The sequence below is a fragment of the Choloepus didactylus genome, chromosome 3 (assembly GCF_015220235.1).
Source record: "Choloepus didactylus isolate mChoDid1 chromosome 3, mChoDid1.pri, whole genome shotgun sequence".
NCBI lineage: Eukaryota > Metazoa > Chordata > Mammalia > Pilosa > Megalonychidae > Choloepus > Choloepus didactylus.
Genome location: NC_051309.1, coordinates 153,830,258 through 153,849,245, shown reverse-complemented (window position 1 = coordinate 153,849,245; position 18,988 = coordinate 153,830,258). Strand labels below are relative to the sequence as shown.

Below are 18,988 nucleotides of genomic sequence, written 5' to 3'. Positions count from 1 at the left end.
CAGTAGTTAGCAGTATGGGGACCAGCAAGCCACCAGGAACTCCTTGTAAAGTTTCTCTACTTCTTTGCAATGTCCTTCTACTACAGGTTATCACAATTCATTATAATAATGGAAGTCCTGATTTCCTCAAAAGAACTTGCTCTAACTTGTCCAAGAAACTAGAAAATACAGCTAAGAATTTTTTTCTAAGTTTCCTCTTTTTCTTTTGTGCCCACTTTTGTACTCAAAGCAAGTTTTTGTAAAATCGTTTTGGTTAATTTCAGGGGTGGGATAAATGTTATGGTGTCAAGCCACAACTGTGAAGAGTACAATAAGGATATTCCAAAAGACAATGTTAAGGCACTTAGTAGAGTTTTAAAAAATGCTAATTAGACAAAGTGAAAGGATATTTAGGGAGGCACTTCTAAAAAATTGAGTTGTATAAATACATTATCAATACGATTTTTACGTATTTATGATTTGTAATCTTATGGTCTGTTGTGTTTTATTCTCTTCTATATAGTAGGATTCTGTGATTGACAGCACCATGGGATGGGAAATGTCAAGTGACATTTTAGAGTCTTTGTTATAATATGTGAACTTTTTGCAAATGCCTAGGAATTTAAAGTCTTTTTCTAAAAAGGCAGATCAATCAGTGTGCTAAAAGTAAAGAAAAACTTCCATTCCTTGAGTCCCCTGGGTAGGAAACCAACAGGTACAGTGGGAGCTTCATTAAAATGGCTGCTGATTCACTCACCCTGCCACCATTTGAAGAAATTTAGCAATAAATGTGAGAACTACAAGAGTAAAAATTTAAAGTCCACACGAGAAAGTCTCATCTGAATGCTTTACTCATTGAATAGCAAGAACTCCCTAGGACTGTCCAATCTCCAGGACAAATCAAAGCTTGGCAAATTCCCATCATGTGGGGAGGGGAGCCTCATTTTGCTTTCTGAGCTATCCCCGGAACTCCCGGGTGTAAGAAGAGGTGAGAAAAGATGGTTAGATATGCAGGAAGATAAGCTGTGATCAACCTGAGACTAGGGGACATATGTGGGGAAAGTGAAACTGTCTAGGGATAAAGCTGGCCTGGTTTGCAGGTTTCTGGTTTCACCGATTTCTATTTATTTATTTATTTGTTTGCTAATTTATTTACTTAATCCATCTATTAAGTGTAGCTAAATCCCTGAATTCTGCCACGCCTGGTCCTTAAAGCTGCAAATGCCTGACATATGAACAGCTGTGGCGTGAATTAGTTGGTCAGAGCTTTTGGGCCGCTTCCAACTTCGCTCTTGCTCATGCCCTACAGGTCAAGGCAAGAAGTGATGTAATGCACTTAGCTGGGCCACTTTAATTACAATGGAATGGAGAGGGGGAGGGGTCACAGGCGGTGACAAGTTTGGCGCATGACTTGCTCTAGGGATGCAGGGAACAAAAACATCAACAACCATTGGCTGAGTTCGCCCCCGACCCCCGGTATCTAACCCCAGGTCTGGAACCTTGAAACACACATTTCCTGGGAAGAAGGGCGGCGCTATCTTACATAGCGTCAATCTTAAACACAAACACACACAGACGCACAATCATACACATCACACCCACACATACTGGCAGCGCTCTCCCTGCTGGAATAGGTGTGGGGCCAAGTGCTTGCCACACGGTCCCCGGAAGGTTCCCCTAAATTCAGACGCGCAGAGCCCGTGGAGGACCCGCATCCACAGAAGCTGGTGCCTCCCGGGCTCGCTCCAAGTGAGTCGCGCTGTCGTCATTCATTCGCAGTGTCCGGAGCGTCCTTCCTGCAGGCAGCTGGGCTTCGCCGGGGGAGCGAGTGGTCCGGACTCCGAGTCCTAAGGTTCGGTGAGCCCGGGACTTCTCAGTAGCTAGCAACCGAGTCGGCCCGGGAGCTCTGGTCCGCGCTGAGGAACAGCCGCGCCCCAGCCCACCTCGGCCATAACTGTGGGGCCGAATCATCTCGAGTCGCCCTGCCTGTCGCCACTTCGGATCCCGGGACTAAGCCACACCACTTCCTCCTCCTCCCGCTTCGCTTCTTCTTCCTCCTGTTCCTCCCGCCGCCGTGGGACCCGAGAGCGGCTGAAGAGCGGCGGCGGCGGCCCCGGCATCACTAGCCGCGGACTCGCGGGGAGCCGCGGCGCCGGGGGGAGGATGCTGCTCGCGGTGCCGGCGTCCTCACCGTCTTCCCCGGCCGCCCGCTGGGGCTTTGTTGTGGCCGGGGCGCCGCGGGCCTCTCCCTGGTAGAGTCGCTTTCCGCGGTCGCACCTAGCGGGCGGGCGGGCGCGCGTGTGCCCGGGAGTGCGCGCTTGTGCGTGCCTGTGTGTGCAGGACCCGGCCCGAGGCCCCATTGTGCGTGCGCTCGCGGCGGCCGCGAACATGTGGGTGAACCCCGAGGAGGTGCTGCTGGCCAACGCGCTGTGGGTCACCGAGAGGGCCAACCCGTACTTCATCCTGCAGCGGAGGAAGGGGCATGCGGGCGACGGAGGCGGCGGCGGCGGATTGGCGGGTAAGGACCCTGCGGGAAGGGGAGCCTGGAGCGGAAAGGGGAGCCTGGAGCGCTGCGGCGCCGCCCGCAGGCCCTGGGCTACTTGGCACGGGAGACGCCGCCCGGTCCCGCGGGGCTGGACGACCCGCCCCGCCTTGGCGCGTGGGGGGCATCGGAGCCGTGATTTTCAGTCTGGGAGACAGATGGTTCTTTTCTGACCCTGTGAAGGGATGATGGGGCCTTTTATGTACTGGGCGCTCAATAAGTGGGTGATGTTGCTGAGAATGGCGATGAGTGGGGGAAGGGAAGAGTAGTTGCTCTTAGAATTTGAATGAGGTACTTTCCCCACCCCCACCCCAAATATCGCTTTGTGTATGAGGAAAGGGGTGGACGGTTAATTTTTACTTCACTCTCTTTACTGGCAATAGCAGGATCAAGTATAAAATGCTCTTTTGTTTCCGGGGAAGCATTCTGTAAGGAGCTGGTGTGGTCATTTCCTATATTAGTTATGACCGAAGGGAGTGAATAAGAAAAAGGAATTCGTTTGTTGCACCTAAACATAAAACAAAGCAAGTCATCTGGTTCTGGTTATCAAAAGAATTGGAGGTATAACTGGATTTTAACTATTTTAACTCCATTACTTCCCCTTTTCCCCTCACAAGGTATTATTAATGGTGGAACTGTTACTGAAGCCAGGTCGTATCATCAGGATTATAAGATCTGTCAGACCCATAATTTAAGTAATGCGATATTGGAAAGGTCTACCTTTATTAACTAACTAGTTTGCATGGCGGGAGGTTACAGATAATCTTGAACTCGTGTGGTAGTAGAGAAATTGGACCTTCTGTCCCTGTTAGTTAGAGTGTACAGAACTGGAATACTTTTTACAGTGAAAAAGTTAGCAGAAGAAATAGGTGTTTAACCAGGAAAGAGACTGCAGAAAACAGATGAACTTGGACCTATTCAGAGAGCAGAATGTATCATCCACCAGGAGTTTGTATGCCAAGGAAATTGTTGCTTTCAAATCAAATAAAAATTGTTAGTAGAGTATGTATTCAGTTGTGTGATTGTAACTTTAATTTTGTCAAGATTAAAATTCAAATGTCACATGGTACAGCATACACTGATACACATTTGGAAGATCTTGCTAGTACATCTGATGGTTTGTAGGTTATCTCATCTCTCTGCACTTGTTCTACCAAAAAATAGAAAGTAATCTGCAGAGCGCCACATCCCATTCTGGAAATTCTGATTAGTGGCCTGGAATTAGAACTTTCTAGTTCATTTTGTAGATGTCTCGTTTTTTACATTAATAAGTAACTCGTATATCTAATTTTGGAATCAGCCCAAATTTTCCTTTAAGCTTAGGACAACAATGTAGAATAGATAGTTTATTGTAGTAACAAAGAAAGAACATTACCTGCCCAGAGTTAACCTTCCTATACTATGAAACTATCAAGTATTTGTTTTTCCAGGTCATTTGCAATACTTTATGAGAAATTCAGGGATGCAGAGCCTTTTCTTTCTGCTTAAGCTTTTTATTGTGTTCCTACTGACTGTAATGCAGTACAGTCTACTTGGAAGTTTGTCACTGATGGCTTATTTCAGAAAGATAAATTTACATATTTTAAATTGGGAAATCATAGCTTTTGCATTTATTGCTAGAATAATTGTAATTATTGCCATGAGTAAAACTATTTCTGCCAACACAGGTTATTTTCAATCAACAGAGGAAGAATGTCCACTCTAACAGATTGGTACCCAGACAAATGTAACAGGAACATTTTAGAAATCCTTGTACTAGGAATAGTATGTTCATTCATTTATTCATTTGTTAACTCATTCAATCATTTGACAAATATTTATTGACAGCCTCCTGAGAGTCAGTGTCTTGAAGCTCTCAGTCTAGTAGAAGACAGATGTTGATAAAATAATCACATAAATTAATGTAAAATTGCCACTCTGTGGGGTTTCGGTAGAAAACAGAATCCTGTCTAGTTCAAATGGAGTTTAATGAGAGGACTACTTAGAAAGATGGAGTACCAGAACTACCTTTCTGGTAATCATCAGAATGATGTTACAGGAGTCCAGGAGATCTGGAGCCAAGGAGGGGCTATGGCCTGGAGAGAATCAGCCATCCGTAGTAATGTAGCCCAAGGCAGAGACAGGTTGGGGCAAAACACATAGGCATTGTTGTATTGAAGTCTTCTGTTGTAAATGCATTTGATTTATTTATTTCACCTGTTTTACCTGAGATTTCATATAAGTACAGAAAAGTGTGCAAAACAAAGATGCAGAGTGCAGGGATCTATCACAGAGTGAATGCCTGGCAACCAAAGACCCTGGTTAAAAAAAAAGAAGAAATTGCAAATGCCCCCTTGTGTCTCCCTCCCAATCACTTCTCTTACCTTCCCCAAAAGGTAAACACTATCCTGATTTTTTCTTTTTCCTTTTTTTTTCCTTTTGGCGGGGGGCAAACCAGGTCTTACTTTTCTTTCTAGTTTTCCAACAAAGAAAGTATCCATAAACCCAACATTTTGGTTTTGCCTGTGTTTTGAGCATAGAATGAAATGGAGTCATAAAATACATATTCTTTTGCATCTGGAGTCTTTTACTTAACGTTGTGTTTGTGATATTCATGAATGTTGTTGCTTGTGGCTGTAGTTAGTCCCTTTGGCATACTGTATTGAAAACTATTGTGTGAGTATATCACAATTTATTTATCTATTATATTGTTAATGGACCTTTGGATAGTCCGTTTGAGGCCATTGAGGATAATAGGGCTATGAATATTCTTGTACATGTTTCTTTGTGCCTGTGGGCGTACATTTCTATTGTCTATATACACAGGAGAGATATTGCTGGCACACAAGCAATGTATAGCATCACCCTTTAGTACATAATAACAAAGTGTTTTCCAAAGTAGTTGTACCAATATACTCCCGCTGGCAGCATATAGGAGTTTCCCAGGCTTCATATCCTTGCCAACATTGTTAGTCTTTATAATTTTAGCCACTCTGGTGGTTTTGCAGTAATAATATCACATAGAGTTAATTTGGTTTTATCCTGACTTTTAACATTGAGTGTCTTTTTATATGTTTATTGACCATCTAAAATATTTTGTGATGTGGTTGTTCAAATTTCTCACCCATTTTTCAACTGGGTTTTGTCTTTGTCTCACTGCTTTGTAGGAGTTCTTTATATATTTTGGATATGAGCCCTTCATTCGTTACATGTGTGATAAAATCTTCATTCTGTAGCTTGCCTTTTCTCTCTCTTAAGGATGAATAGAAGCTCTTAATTTTAATATAGTCCAGATCTTTTATAGAGTCCATTCCCTTTATGGTTAATGTTTTGTTGTATCTTGTTCAATAAGTCTTTTCTGACTCAGAAGTCATGAAGATATTCTCCTGTACTATCTTCTAGAAACTTTACAGTCTCTCTTCTCTCCCTCTCCCCTACCTTATATCTACAATTCATTGGAATTAATTTTTATGTGTGGTGTGAGATAGGGTCAAGTTTTTGTTTTTTGTTCTTTTTCATTTATGGATATCCAGTTGTCCCAGCATGCTTTTTGGAAAGACTATTCTGTCTCCTCTGCTCTGCAGTGTTTCCTTTATCATAAATCAAGTGTCCAAGTATGTTTTGGGCTCTCTAGTCTATTTGTTTTCTCTATTCTTATATTCTTGCACTGATACCCCACTGTAGTTTTATAATAAGTGTTTATATTCCATAGATTAGGTTCTCTTATCTTGTTCTTTTTCTTTAGGAGTTCCTTGGTTATTCTTTGATTTGTACATTTACACAAATATTTTTAAATCCACTTTTTAAGTTCCACCAAAGTAAAACAACAGAAGCAAAAAAAAGTGTAACACTTGGGATTTTGGATGCGATTTGCATTTAAGCCTATAATTACATTTGGGGGAAATGGATATCTTTAGCTTAGCAAGTCTTCCAGTCCATGAACATGGTATGCTCCTCTGTTTATTTAGATCTTTAAACATTTTTCTGTATAATGTGGCACAGTTTTCTGTGTAGAGGTCTTGCACATTTTTTTATTAGATTTATTCCTAGATATTTCACATTTTGTTCATTCCATTTTATATCTTTGTAAAATCTCAATTTCTGATTCTTTTTTGGTAGTACAGTTGATTCTTGCTATTTGCTATAGTTAGGTTCCATAAAGTCACTTTGAACACTGAATTAGCAAATACTGAACCATTGCTCCTAGGGGAAATACAGGGTTAGGTTTCTGCAAGCCTCTGGTCACATTTTCATCAACTGTTCAATACATAACTGTGTTGTATGTGTATTTCTGTTTAATGGCATCTTATTTAATATATATCATTGATTCGTGAATATCGAACTCAGGGCCAACAGCACTGTGACTCACTCCTGAACCAAGTTTATCTAACACACAAATTTTCTCCCTAAGGCACATCCCAGCATTCTCCCTCTCACGAACATTAGACAGTATTTCACCACTCCCTTCAGGGCCATTTTAAACAGTGAAATCACCAATAGAAAGTACAAAAATTCAAAAAACATGGTGCTCCATGTACAATGTTGAATATATGTGGTAATGGCACATATCCTTATCCCTTTTCCAGATTCAAAAGAAAAACTTCCATCATTTCATCATTAAGTATGTTGAGTTTTGTAGATAATTTTTTTTCATTTTAAGGAACTTCTTATTTCTAGTTTCGCCAAGAGGTTTTAATTGGATATGTATGCTGATTTTTTCAAATACATTGTGCCTATTGGGGATAATTGTTTAATTTTTTTCTTCTATTCTGATGATGTGGTGATTTATATTACTGATTTTCAGCCAAACTTGCATATCTGGAATAATCCAACCTGCTTTTGAAGTATTATTCTTTTTATATGTTTATTAATATCATTTGCTAATCTCTTATTTAGGATTTTGCAACTTTATTCATTGGTAGGACTAGCCTATAATTTTTCTTTAACCAAGAAATTTTGATTTTGTCAAATTTTGGTATCAAGTCCTTAAAAAAATTAAGGTGGGGAGTACTCACACTTTGTTCTGTTTTCTGAAAGAGTTTGTGGTGAGACTAGTATTATTTCATCTTTACCTGTTTGATAAGATTCATTGGTGAGGCTATCTAGCCCTGAAGTTTTCTTTAGAAGAATGTTTTAAATTATGGATTCAACTTCTTGAATGGTATAGCGCTATTGAGATCTTTTTAAAAATTTCCTTTTCCTGTCAGTTATGGTAAATTGTATATTTCTAAGATTTATCTTTTTATCTAGATTTTCAAATATATTGGCATAAATTTGTTAGTAATATTCTCAAATTTTTAATGTCTGTAGGATGTGCAGTGATGTTCCCTCTTTTTTTCCTGGCATTGATTATTTGTGTCTTCTGTTTTGTAAGTGGTCTTTCCAGGATTTTATTAGTTTTATTAGTCTTTATTAAAAGAATCAACTTCTAGACCTGTTGACCTTTCTTGCTGTATATTTGTTTTCTGTTTCATTAATTTCTGCTCTCATCTTTATTGTATCTTTCTGATTTTCTTTGGGTTTAAAATTGCTTTTATTTTTCTAGCTCCTTGAAAATTATGCTTAGTTTATTGAGTTTCAGATTTATTTTCAAATATATGCATTTTTAAGACTATAAATTTCCCTATAAACAGGGCATTAGCTGCATTCCACTGCTAAGTCTTGACATGTAATATTTTGATGATAATTTAATTTGAAATATTTGCTATTTTCCACTATAGTCTTTGTCTTTGACCTAACAGTATTTAGTATTACTGTTTTAGTAATTTTCAGGCATTTTGGTATTTATTTTACTACAGTTAGAAATCACATTTTGTATGATTTTAATGCTTCAAAGTTTATTGACTTGCTTTATTCTGTGCTGATGGTTACTTTTTATAAATGTTACATGTTGTGCTTGAGAAAATTATGTATCTTGCAGTTGCCGGATAAATACTCTATAGTCATTTGGAGAAATTTGCTAATTGTGCTGTTCAAATCTTCCATATCTTAACTGAGTTTTAAAAAATCTTCTAATTCTGTCATTTACTGAGAAAGGTGTGTTCAATTCTTCCACTATAATTGTTGTTCTGGCTGTTTCTCCTTGTAATTCTTTCAATATTTGTTTCATATGTTTTTAGGTTATAGTATTAGATATATATATATTTATAATTATAGTATATTCCTGGTGAATTGAACATTTTTTTTAATGAAATTTTCCTGTCTCTCCAGAACTGCTTTTTGATTTAGAGCCTACTTTACCTCATAGTAATATAGTTACTACAGATTAATTTCATTAGTTTGTATGGTATATCTTTTCATGATACTTGTACTTTCAACCTTTCGTATCCTTGTTGTACTTTCAACCTTTCGTATCCTTGTATTTTAGATACGTCTTTTATAAATGGCAGATAGTTAGATGATTTTTCTTAATCTAGCCTGAAAATCTTTACTATTTGGATCATTTAGTCAGTGAATATGTGATTTAGGTTTGAATCTATTCTCTTATTGTTTGTTTGTTTTGTTTTGTTTCGTTTTGTTTTTAATCCGTCTAATGGTCCTTTTATTTGTCTTCCTTTTCTTTTGGTGGGTATGTTTTGTTGTTGTTGTTTAAATGATTACACTTTTTTCAGTCTCTGTTTGCTAGATATTTTATACTAATTTCACTGTTCTTTTAGAGGTTATCCAGGAAATTGCAAAGGCATTCTTGACTTGTTAAAATTTATTGTTAATTGGTGCATTTTTTTTTTTTTTTTTTAATTTTTTTTATTGGTACTTCTAAACTTTTCCCAGATAATGCAAGGACCTTGGAAAACTTTTAACTCCATTTATCCCATCCCAACTTTTATGCGATTGTTGTAGAGTATTTTAATTCTTTATCTATTTTCAACCAAAGAACATTAATTAATATTCTTTTTTTAAAGACCATACTCAGTTAGATTTCCATACATGTTTACCATTGTTGTCATACTTCCTTCTCTCTTCCATCTCTGACAGTTTATCTGGAATAATTTTTCTACTGCCTGAAAAAATCTTTCTCTTTCCTTTTGCCCAAGCCTGCTGGTAACAAATTTTCTCATCCTTTGTATGTCTCAAAAATGTCTTCATTTTGCCCTCATTCTTGAAGGATATTTTTTTGTTTTCAATGGTTATAAATTAATATTTTTAAATATGGTTGAGGTATCATTCCATTGTCTTCTGATTTACATTGTCTCTTTTGGGAAGTAAACTGTCATTCTTACTTATTGTTCCTTTATAGGTAACATGGCTTTTTTCAAGCTGGTTATAAGGTTTTTTTCTTTGACTCTGGTGTTCTGCTGTTTTACTACAATTCGGCTTTCTGTAGATTTTTAAAAATCCTGCTTGGGTTAGTAGGTCTTCTTTAATCTGCTGTTCACTGGTTTTATAAACATTCCAGTGTCACTTGAAATATTGCTTTCTCTCTGTTCTCTCCATGTTTCCTTCTGGAGCTCCAATTACATGTGAGTTAGACCTTCTCATAGTGTCTTTTATTTCTGTTACCATCTTCTGATATTTACTTTCTTTCATTCTGGTTATTGCTTCTTATTTATGTTTTAGTGTATTAATTATCTCTTCATCTATATTTAACATGCTGCTAAGCCCATCCATTCTTAAATTTTTTTCATTTCTAAAATTTCATCTGATTCATTTTTGTAATTAATTTCCATTTATCCATTAAATTCTCAGTCTTTTTAAAAATATTTTTTGAGCATGGCAGTCATAGTTCTGTCAAAATCTCTGTTAACTTCAGTATCTTGAACCCGTATGAGACTGCCTCTGTTGTCCTTTATTTCTGCTTATTTTTGTTCTTGTTGATATGTCATCCTTTATGTCTGATTACTTTTGATTATGTTCTGGACATTGTACAGTTATCCTTTCCACATTACAACTTTCCCCATCATGGTTTCAATATATTGTGTGTTGGCATAAGAAATTAAATGGGAATTTTGGGGGAGTTCTGCAGAAGCTGCCCTTATGGCATTAATGAGTTACCCATAAGGCATATCAAGAAAAAAGAGAAGGAAATCCACAAAGCTGTTGTTGCAGCTATACCAACAACTGCAGAGCATTTGCATAAATCACAAGATCTGCAACTCTTTTGTGTACAGAGTGCAACATTCTTGAGGTGCAGGAATGTTATTTTAGAAAAAGGCATTCCAATAGATTCTGGCATCATATGAGAAAAGGCTAAGTCCTTATATGAGTTCCTAAAGGACCCATACAGATTTTCAGGCCAGCAAAGGCTGGTTTGGAAATTTTTAAAAAAGATTTAGCCTATGCAATGTAAACGTAGTGGGAAAGGTAGCATTTGCTGATCAAGAGGCAGCTAGGGAATTTCCTGAAAAAAAGATTTTTTGCCCATTTTCCAAATTGTGGGGGTGCTGCGCACTTAACCCCCACGATGTGGAAGAGATGACCATACTTCTACTTTGTAGAAATAATCTGAAACACAAAATTGATGTTATTTTCTATCAGGGATATTTTTTCCCTGCCAGTTGCAAATCCAAATCACTATAAGTTCAGGTATTGATATTTTCAAAACTGAGCTGTAACCTGGGTAGTTTTGCCTACTTAAGAGTCGCACTAATAATTAGGTTGAGTCCGCCAAGGTTCCAAGCCAAACAGAAGAGAGGGCATCGTCAGCTTCCCTACCTGATTGGTGGCACTGACACCTGTCCTTGTCAGTCCAATCCAAGATTCTGTTAAAAGCACACACAGCCTCTCAGCCACTCAGAAAACCCCTATTTGAAAGAGGCAGAAACCCTTCAAATAAAAGTTGTCCTCTCTGAGCCTCTGTCTTCCTCAAGCAATACCTTTCTTTCTTTTAAATTCTCCAGTGTTTTAAAGTGTATTTAGTCCAGGTTGTACAGTTGACTTCAGTAGAGGGTGTTGGTGCAAATTACCTTGTTTGCCATCATAAAGTAGATGCTATTATTATCCCCATTTTATAGAAATTGAAACTAAGGCTTTAGAGAGTTTGAGTGACTTGACCCAGTGGGGCCCAATATGATTTTGTGTTTATTTATTATTCTTTACAAGACTAACTCAAATGGTGTACCTTAATTTTATTTTCCTCTTACAACTCTCTTTGAGAATATAATAAAAAGTATATTTTTATTCCAGAAAAATATTATTTTCTTCCAGAAAAATGAAAGGACTAAAAAAATTTTACATTCAATTCATGGTTCCCCAGTGAATTAGAACATAGGGGCTTCACATGAAAGGATGCTACCAAGAGATCAAGATTGTTTCTTATTGCACAAATACAAAAGTATGTTTTCCCCAGTAAGCTGTTCTGCCAGAAATGTGTTTGATTACCACTTGTGTTTAGAGTGTTAGCTTTTACAAAGATGTAAAAGAAAGAAAAGACAAGTTTCTATTGTTGAGCCATTAGTAACCTACTGATCAAACCTGGATAAATGAATTTGGGCGAGTTAAGAGCATAAACATGAGGATGATATGAATGCAAGATAATTAAGATAGTATCAAACTGTCCCATCAGAGAGAGGTCATTCACCTGTCCAGGAATTTGACTTTTGCACCATGTGGAGACACCATCACAATTCTGGAACCTCTCTGACAACCAAATAATCAGAGTTCCCAATGATGAAAGGAAATAACAAAGTAACACTCTTGAAGCCCTGTCTGATTAATAGGTGCCTGTTTTTTAGGGTAAACAGGGCAAATACTTTCATTTTGCTAATTTGTAAGTATTAGCAAAGTTGCTACTAGTTGCACCTAGCAATTAATGTTTTTCCTTGTAGATTCATTTATCTATAAAAGCAATTAAAATGTGTGTTACTTTCTAATTGAGCTTAGTGTTATAACTAGTAACTTCTGTGAGTGTTGGATTGGGCAGTGGACTATAGCTGTGTATGGAGCTGGCTTCTAATATTTACATATAAACAAATGCTGCTAGCAAGAAGAGCATGAGTAGACAAAAGCAGATTTTGTTTGCTTGCTCCATGAATTTCTCCCCGTCTGCTTGTTGTTATCAACTTCAGGAGAATTTTGTCCACAGAATTATTTAGTCAGCCATGCCAATTTGTCTTGAGACATTACCTTATTCTAAAAAGAAGCAATAGGAACAAATGCAAAGAATTTGAAAAGGTTCTGACATGGCTCTCGAAATCGTCTGTGTGTTTGTAAACTGGTCTTAAAAACTAGGCAAGAAAAAATTTACTTCAAGAAATTTGAGGGGTTGAGGCAGACATCTTGTTCTAGGGACCCTGCATATACGTCACTTTGCCATCATCGTGCATAAACAGGACCCAGTTTATGAAAAGGTCAAGTTGCAAATTGTGGTATGGTTCCCAAGCCAGCGCACAAAAGCCTATTTTGTAGTTTTGTGCAAACCAGGAATTTGTAATTTGGAACTAGGCGTCTTATAATGCTAACAGGTACCACTCTGACTTCTGGGTCCTGGAGGTTGAAGCCCATGCATGCTTTACAGCCTGCAACTACAAAAGGTTGCTCTTTGCACACTTGATCGTGTTCTCTCCCTTTATCACAGGGCTCTACTCTTCCTGTCTTTCCCACAGTAAGCAGACAACTGGATTCAAAGCTCAGCCCCCACCTGATACAGAGGCGTGATTTTTGGAAGTTTCTCATCCTTCCTGAGCTTCATTTCCTTATCCAAAATGGCTTAATAACACTTTAGTTAGTGCCCATTGTGAGGATTCACTAAGTTACGTAAAATGCAGAAAAGTAACATAAAGAACCATTCATAGATGGTGGTCCCATCCTCCTCCTCTCATTGAAGATGATCTTGCATAGGTGTTAGGAGGCAACCGGTCTGTAACTAATTCACGCCAATGTGTGGGTAACTAAAGAATTGTAGTTTACGGATACATTGCCATTTTCAAGACATGTCATTAAAGCAATGGACATCTGATTGTCTGATATTTAGGCAGTTTATCCAAGTTAAGTCAAATATTCACTTTTTTTTGGAGTAGGTAGTTTTTGTTTAGCAGCCTTAAATTGTTCTTACATAGGCTTCTCCCCTTCCTTCCTTCTTTCCTTCCTGGATATGCACATTTTGAAAACTGCCTGGACAGACACACACACACATCCCTCTCTTCTTGCCCTCTCACTCTCTGGCTCTCTCCCTCCACAAAGGCTCTCTCTGGCAGTGGCAAAGTAGGAAGGCAGGGGCGGGGCCACCTTTTCTCTTTGCCTTCAAGGTTAATTTTTCAATTAGGAATTTGTAATTTACAAACATCCTCTAGTTGTTAATGCCGGAAACTACTTAGAAATCATTAACCCAGTTTCTCCTTTTCTTTGTTTTCCTCTCCTGGGTGTGTGTTCTACAGAGCTCGGAGGATAGGCCAGTCATTTTTTATGTGCTCTGTAATTGCCACTGGTTTCTAGTTTGCTTCAAATGGTGTTGTACAGTTTTGCTTTTAGGTTATTTACACATCTTTTGGGGAGCATTTGATTGCTCAGTTTCCTAGCTGTGGCAAACATTCATTGAAGTTCTTCTAACTCTTCTGGAGATCTGAACTGGAAACTTCTATTTGGATGAATCAACTCTTCTACTTTCTTTTTGGGTCCATGGAGCACAAAGCTGGATGAACAGCTGTCTGTTCATGAGGTGAGATCTGTGCAATTCACACCTATAACTGCTCGCCCGCTCCTTCCTTTCAAGTTCCATTATTCTGAGGTTTGCTGGACTGGTGTGTGTTAGAGGGAAAGTCAAATAGGACATTAAGGCTCTGTTTAAACTTTAATCAAAAAAAGGCTCTGTTTAAACTTTAATCAATAAAAGGAAACTGTTTGTTTATCTAGGTTTTTTTTTTTTTTTCCCTAGGTTACTTACCTTTAATACTCCTTAATCAGGAAAACTCTTTATATTTTAGTAGTGCAAATGAATTTTTAAAATCTTTGTGTTAACCTTGTACCCAGTCACACACCCACACTCGCCCTGCTGACCAGGCTCCTGGGTTTGGCTGTGAGTCTGCCGAAGCCCCCAAGGGGATACCCACAGTCTCAGCAGCTGTGACTCCTGGTGGTCACGTTTCTGGTGAAAATAGGCAGGACAAACAGATTACAGTTGATTCAATTGCTCATTTGATCTGTGGGCCTTTAATAATATCTACATATCTATGACTGTAAGGAATAATGAAATACACATTATTTCTAAAAGTCATTTTTGTAAGGTGTTTTCAAAACTATGAGATCTAAAGCTAAATTTCAAAATGCCATTGTTATTGTGGTGATACTGTTATATTAATGCTTGATTACATAATTTTATTAATTTTACATTTGGCATAGAGAGAGTATAAAGGCAGAGGAACTATCATTTGTTGAAGTCCTTCTGTGGCTCATGGCATTCTGCTGAGAACTTCTCCTACCTTTTCTTATTTAATTTCCGTACCAATCCTGTAGATTAAATATGTCTGGTATTATAGATGAGAAAACTGAGTGCTTGGAGAACTTAACTGTCTTAACCTGATAGTAACGGGCAGAGCTTGGATTTGTCCTCAGAGTAGATTATTTTGGAAAGAGAAGAGGGATTAAAAGGGAGACAAAGAAAAACCAGAGAGGAAAATGAGCTTGGAATGTATTCTTTGGAAAGCCAAAGCAGAGTGAGGCAAAGGGAGACCCAGTTGTAGGACTGCATTCTTGCATTCAGTTTTTTCTAGATTATTTGCTCCGAATGCTCTTAGTCTACTACATTTCAGTAGTAGAAAATGAATTTTAAAATTTTTGTTTTAATGTAGGAGCCAAGGTCAGCCTCTAATAAAAATAAGCAGGATTAAACAGATTTACATTTGGAGTCTTTAATAAAAGCATTACTTAATGAAAACATAAAATTAAAGCATTAATTTTCAGAAATATATTGTTATGCTTGCAGCAGGATTATTATAATTTGTAAGAATTCTTACCCCACTTCCAGGTAAATCTATTAGGCTCCCAACCAGCTAAAAATGTTCAGTTAACTATACATCGTTAAAATATCAGTTGTCTTTGAATACAAGGATAAAAATATTAGTGGTTCTCTCTGTTTTATCCTGTTGGCCAGATAAGGGTCCCTTCAATTACCATTCCCAGTTTTTTATTCTGGGGAATATCCTAGAGGTATGTGTGTGTGTTTGGGAATTGGGGGGGGGGGGGAGGAGAAGGAGAAAGGGAGGGAGGGAAGGGGGACAAGGCATAGAGGACTCAAATGGAGGGTCTTGCTTCAGCCTAAGGACCTTCCCTCCAGATTATCCCCCCAGGAACTCCTCACAATCGTGCTCTATAATAGAGCATGGAGCTCTGACAGGTAACTCCCCTGTTAATTCTTTTTTCCCTCAGATGAATGGAGAAGAAATTAGGGTCCAAATACAGAGGAGTAAGTCGGTACTTCCTTTTCTCACTTTGTATTTCTGTTATCAGCCTAATCATTGTACAATTCTGATTGGAGAACTTGTCTTATCATCACAGACCACATACTCCACTTCACTTAGAACACCTGTCAGAGTGCTAATCCTTGTGATAAGAACTGTAACCTCACTTTCTTCCTAGTCTCTATTTTGTAACGGAACCACCTCTAGCTTCTCAAACATGGTTCCGCCTGAGTGTAACCTCTGCTTTTGAGGAAGAGGATGGCTTCTACCACCTATTTATCTGTGCTCATCGGTTTAGTTGAGCTCACTGTCCCCTTCCCCTCTCTCTCCCTGGTAAAACCCACTTTCCCACCTCTTCTAACAATCCCCCCTACCTCTTGACAAATCCCATGGAAACGTCACAAAAACTTCATGTAGTTTTCTTTCTTTAAAAGATTCATAAATTTGGGGGTCATTCTTTTTCAGAAACCATGTGAAACTTATCAATGTCATTCAAATTCAGTGCCTGTGTTGGCCCAAGCAAGCATCCCATGACTTTTTCACAACTTAATAATTTAGGTTGTGTCCTTGATGGAAATACCTATAATGAGTTGTGATCCCTCTCCACTTTCTTAGAGTAGTGATCTATCCCTCCTCTTCTTTCTGCTGATAAAAACTTTGGTTGAGTAGCTCAGGGCATCTCTTGCTCTCTCACTTTTGTAGTCATTTCAGTTTGTCACAGGGACTCTGCACAATTGGATGTTACAACTGTACAAAACTTCAGCACATATGCTTTCAATGGCTGCTTGGAGATTTTTTTCCTGTTGGGCTTATAGCTCATTTTATTGAGGCTTAGATGAACACAGGATTTTAGAAAATTCTTATATGGAAACTTTCTTTTTTCCTGGCACTTACCCATCAACTAGAGCTTCGTCTTAGAGTGCATAATACTTATGCAGAATGGGACAGAGTATTTTCAGAAAACTTAATAAATATAGGCAGTCTTCTCAAGGATAATCATTTTTAAAAGGGCTCTGGGAATGTCCTTCCAACATAATATAAATGTCAAAAAGAGTATCTGTTCCTATTTGAGGTCATTTGTATTAGATAGAAAGAGTTTGATTTAAATAAATTCTTTATCTTTCATTGCATATTATATTTACAGTGAAAGAGTTTAAACTTTTTTGGTGGTTGCTATCTTATGGGACTCTGGAGTGATGCCATCATCTCCTGAATGAGTGACTGTAGTTACTTCTTTGAGACTGTTCCTCATCTGAAAATGGGAATGGCCCCTCCTACCTACTTCACATGTTAATTGTGAAGGTCAAATGAGATATCAAAAGAGCTAAGCTAAAGGCATGTCAGATTTAATATGGAATTGTGATTCTGTGCTCCCAAATGTAGTCTTCTCTTATCAAAGTACCTTCCATCTACCCAACAAAATTAGGAACAATGACCACGGCAATATCAAAATTCTATTGAACAGCTGCCATATAGTACTAAGGCAGTACTAAACCAAATAAAAACAGTGTGTAGATAAAAAAGCCTTATCCACAAGGAGCAGAAATTTATTAAGAAGGAAAAAAGGAAGGAAGGAAGGAAGGAAGGAAGGAAGGAAGGAGAGACTGAAGGGAGGGAGGGAGGAAGGAAGGAAAGCAAAAGGGAAAGAGAAGCATTTGGTTCTGGTAACTGTCAGAGGTGGTAAATTGTTAGGCCAGTTGTCTTTTCAAAGAGACTGACAATTCCTTACTTCTATGGAACCAAAGCATAATATATTATTTTTAGATCACACACAGAGTTAAACAGAAAATGTAGGCAGTTTCATGTACCTTTAGAATATACTGTGTTAAGATTTCATTCCAGGACAATCAAAGTAGGAAACAAGAGAGAAGCCCTGCTTAACTGTTATTGGGAAGCCATTTGTCCACACTGCCCAGGCACAGGCTGGAAAATCTGGCTTAATGGACATGAGTCTGTAAACACAGTATAAGAATTTAATATTGTTTTATTTACCATTGTAGGATTGTTGGAATTAGCTGGGAAAATGAAGGTCCAGGCATCAAGCCATATAGTTTCAAAAAAACCTCTGGAGGACATAGAAAACATCTCTCAAAGAGACATTTCTTCTGGAAAGACTTGTTTTCTCCCCCTGGGCCAGTCTGGTCCTCACACCAGCTAAATAAAGGAGGGATTTAGTACCTGGCTATTTAATAACTCCTGGCATTTATAAATCAAATAAATACTTTTGAAGAAGGATGGAGAGGGAGGGAGTGGAGGAAGAAAGGGTTATTGCTTATATTGTAAAGGTCAGTTTTTTAAAATGTTGAAACCTTAGGGATATTCTTTATTGCACAAAGAAATATCTTTCCCCAGTATTTTGAAACATGTAGTAGTCTCCTCCCACCTTGTCTTTTCTTTTTCCTCTTTCGATAGAGATATAGTTTATGGTTATAGAGAGATATATAGCTACTCTGAACAATGTTTGCAGTTTTTTTTCTTAAGAGCTCGAAGTGATAAATGGAAACTGATACTCATCTCCAATGTCAGGGAGACAATAGGGAGTGAGGGACCAGGGGAAATTGGGGTACAAACCTTATTTGAATAGTTAGTCAGAGGCTGTTATTTAAACTGGCAATTGCATTGCCTGGTGTCACCATGATTCATGTTATTATAAATTACAATTTATGTTGTCAGTTATACTGGATCAATAGAATGTTCATTCACTGATGTTTATTCAGCACCTTTGAAAATAGCTCCAAAGTGTTACTGATTCACATAATCACACTTTCCACAGAAAACCTGGTCTCTTGAAACTGGTGAAGGAATTCTGGGGCTTGATGGAGTGTTGTGCACCTTGGTATAAATCAGCTCAGAGGTGTCTTGAGTTCTATATTGAAACTGGTTTTAACCTGGAATAGTGTGGCTGGTATTATCTGACCAAGACCAGATTTCACATCTATTAATTAAATAAACACTTAATGAGATGAGAATTGAGTTTTATTCAGGACTTGGAGACTGTGGATGAATTAACAGTAACAATGTTCTAACTGGAAAGGTGTTCTGGTTTCTCAAAAGTATTCCTGTAGTTATTTTGAGACATCTTCCATTAGTATCTTGCTGTTAAGGCAAAATGTGTTCACAGATTTAAATACATTTGCAACTGGGCAAAAATATCTGG

General features: G+C 38.1%; 1 protein-coding gene across 2 annotated transcripts in view; it reads left to right on the top strand.

Annotated features, from left to right (window-relative positions):
* The first annotated feature begins 1,540 nt into the window (after positions 1 to 1,540).
* Positions 1,541 to 18,988, top strand: part of TBC1D9 (TBC1 domain family member 9) — a 157,958-nt gene continuing 140,510 nt past the window's right edge. Inside the window, exon 1 of one of the 2 annotated variants that reach the window (XM_037830711.1) lies at positions 1,541 to 2,497. In XM_037830711.1, coding sequence (XP_037686639.1) covers positions 2,368 to 2,497 — 130 coding nt within the window. In that variant the 5' untranslated portion in view covers positions 1,541 to 2,367. The remainder of the gene's footprint in view (positions 2,498 to 18,988) is intronic. The other variant, XM_037830710.1, reaches the window with a different exon arrangement.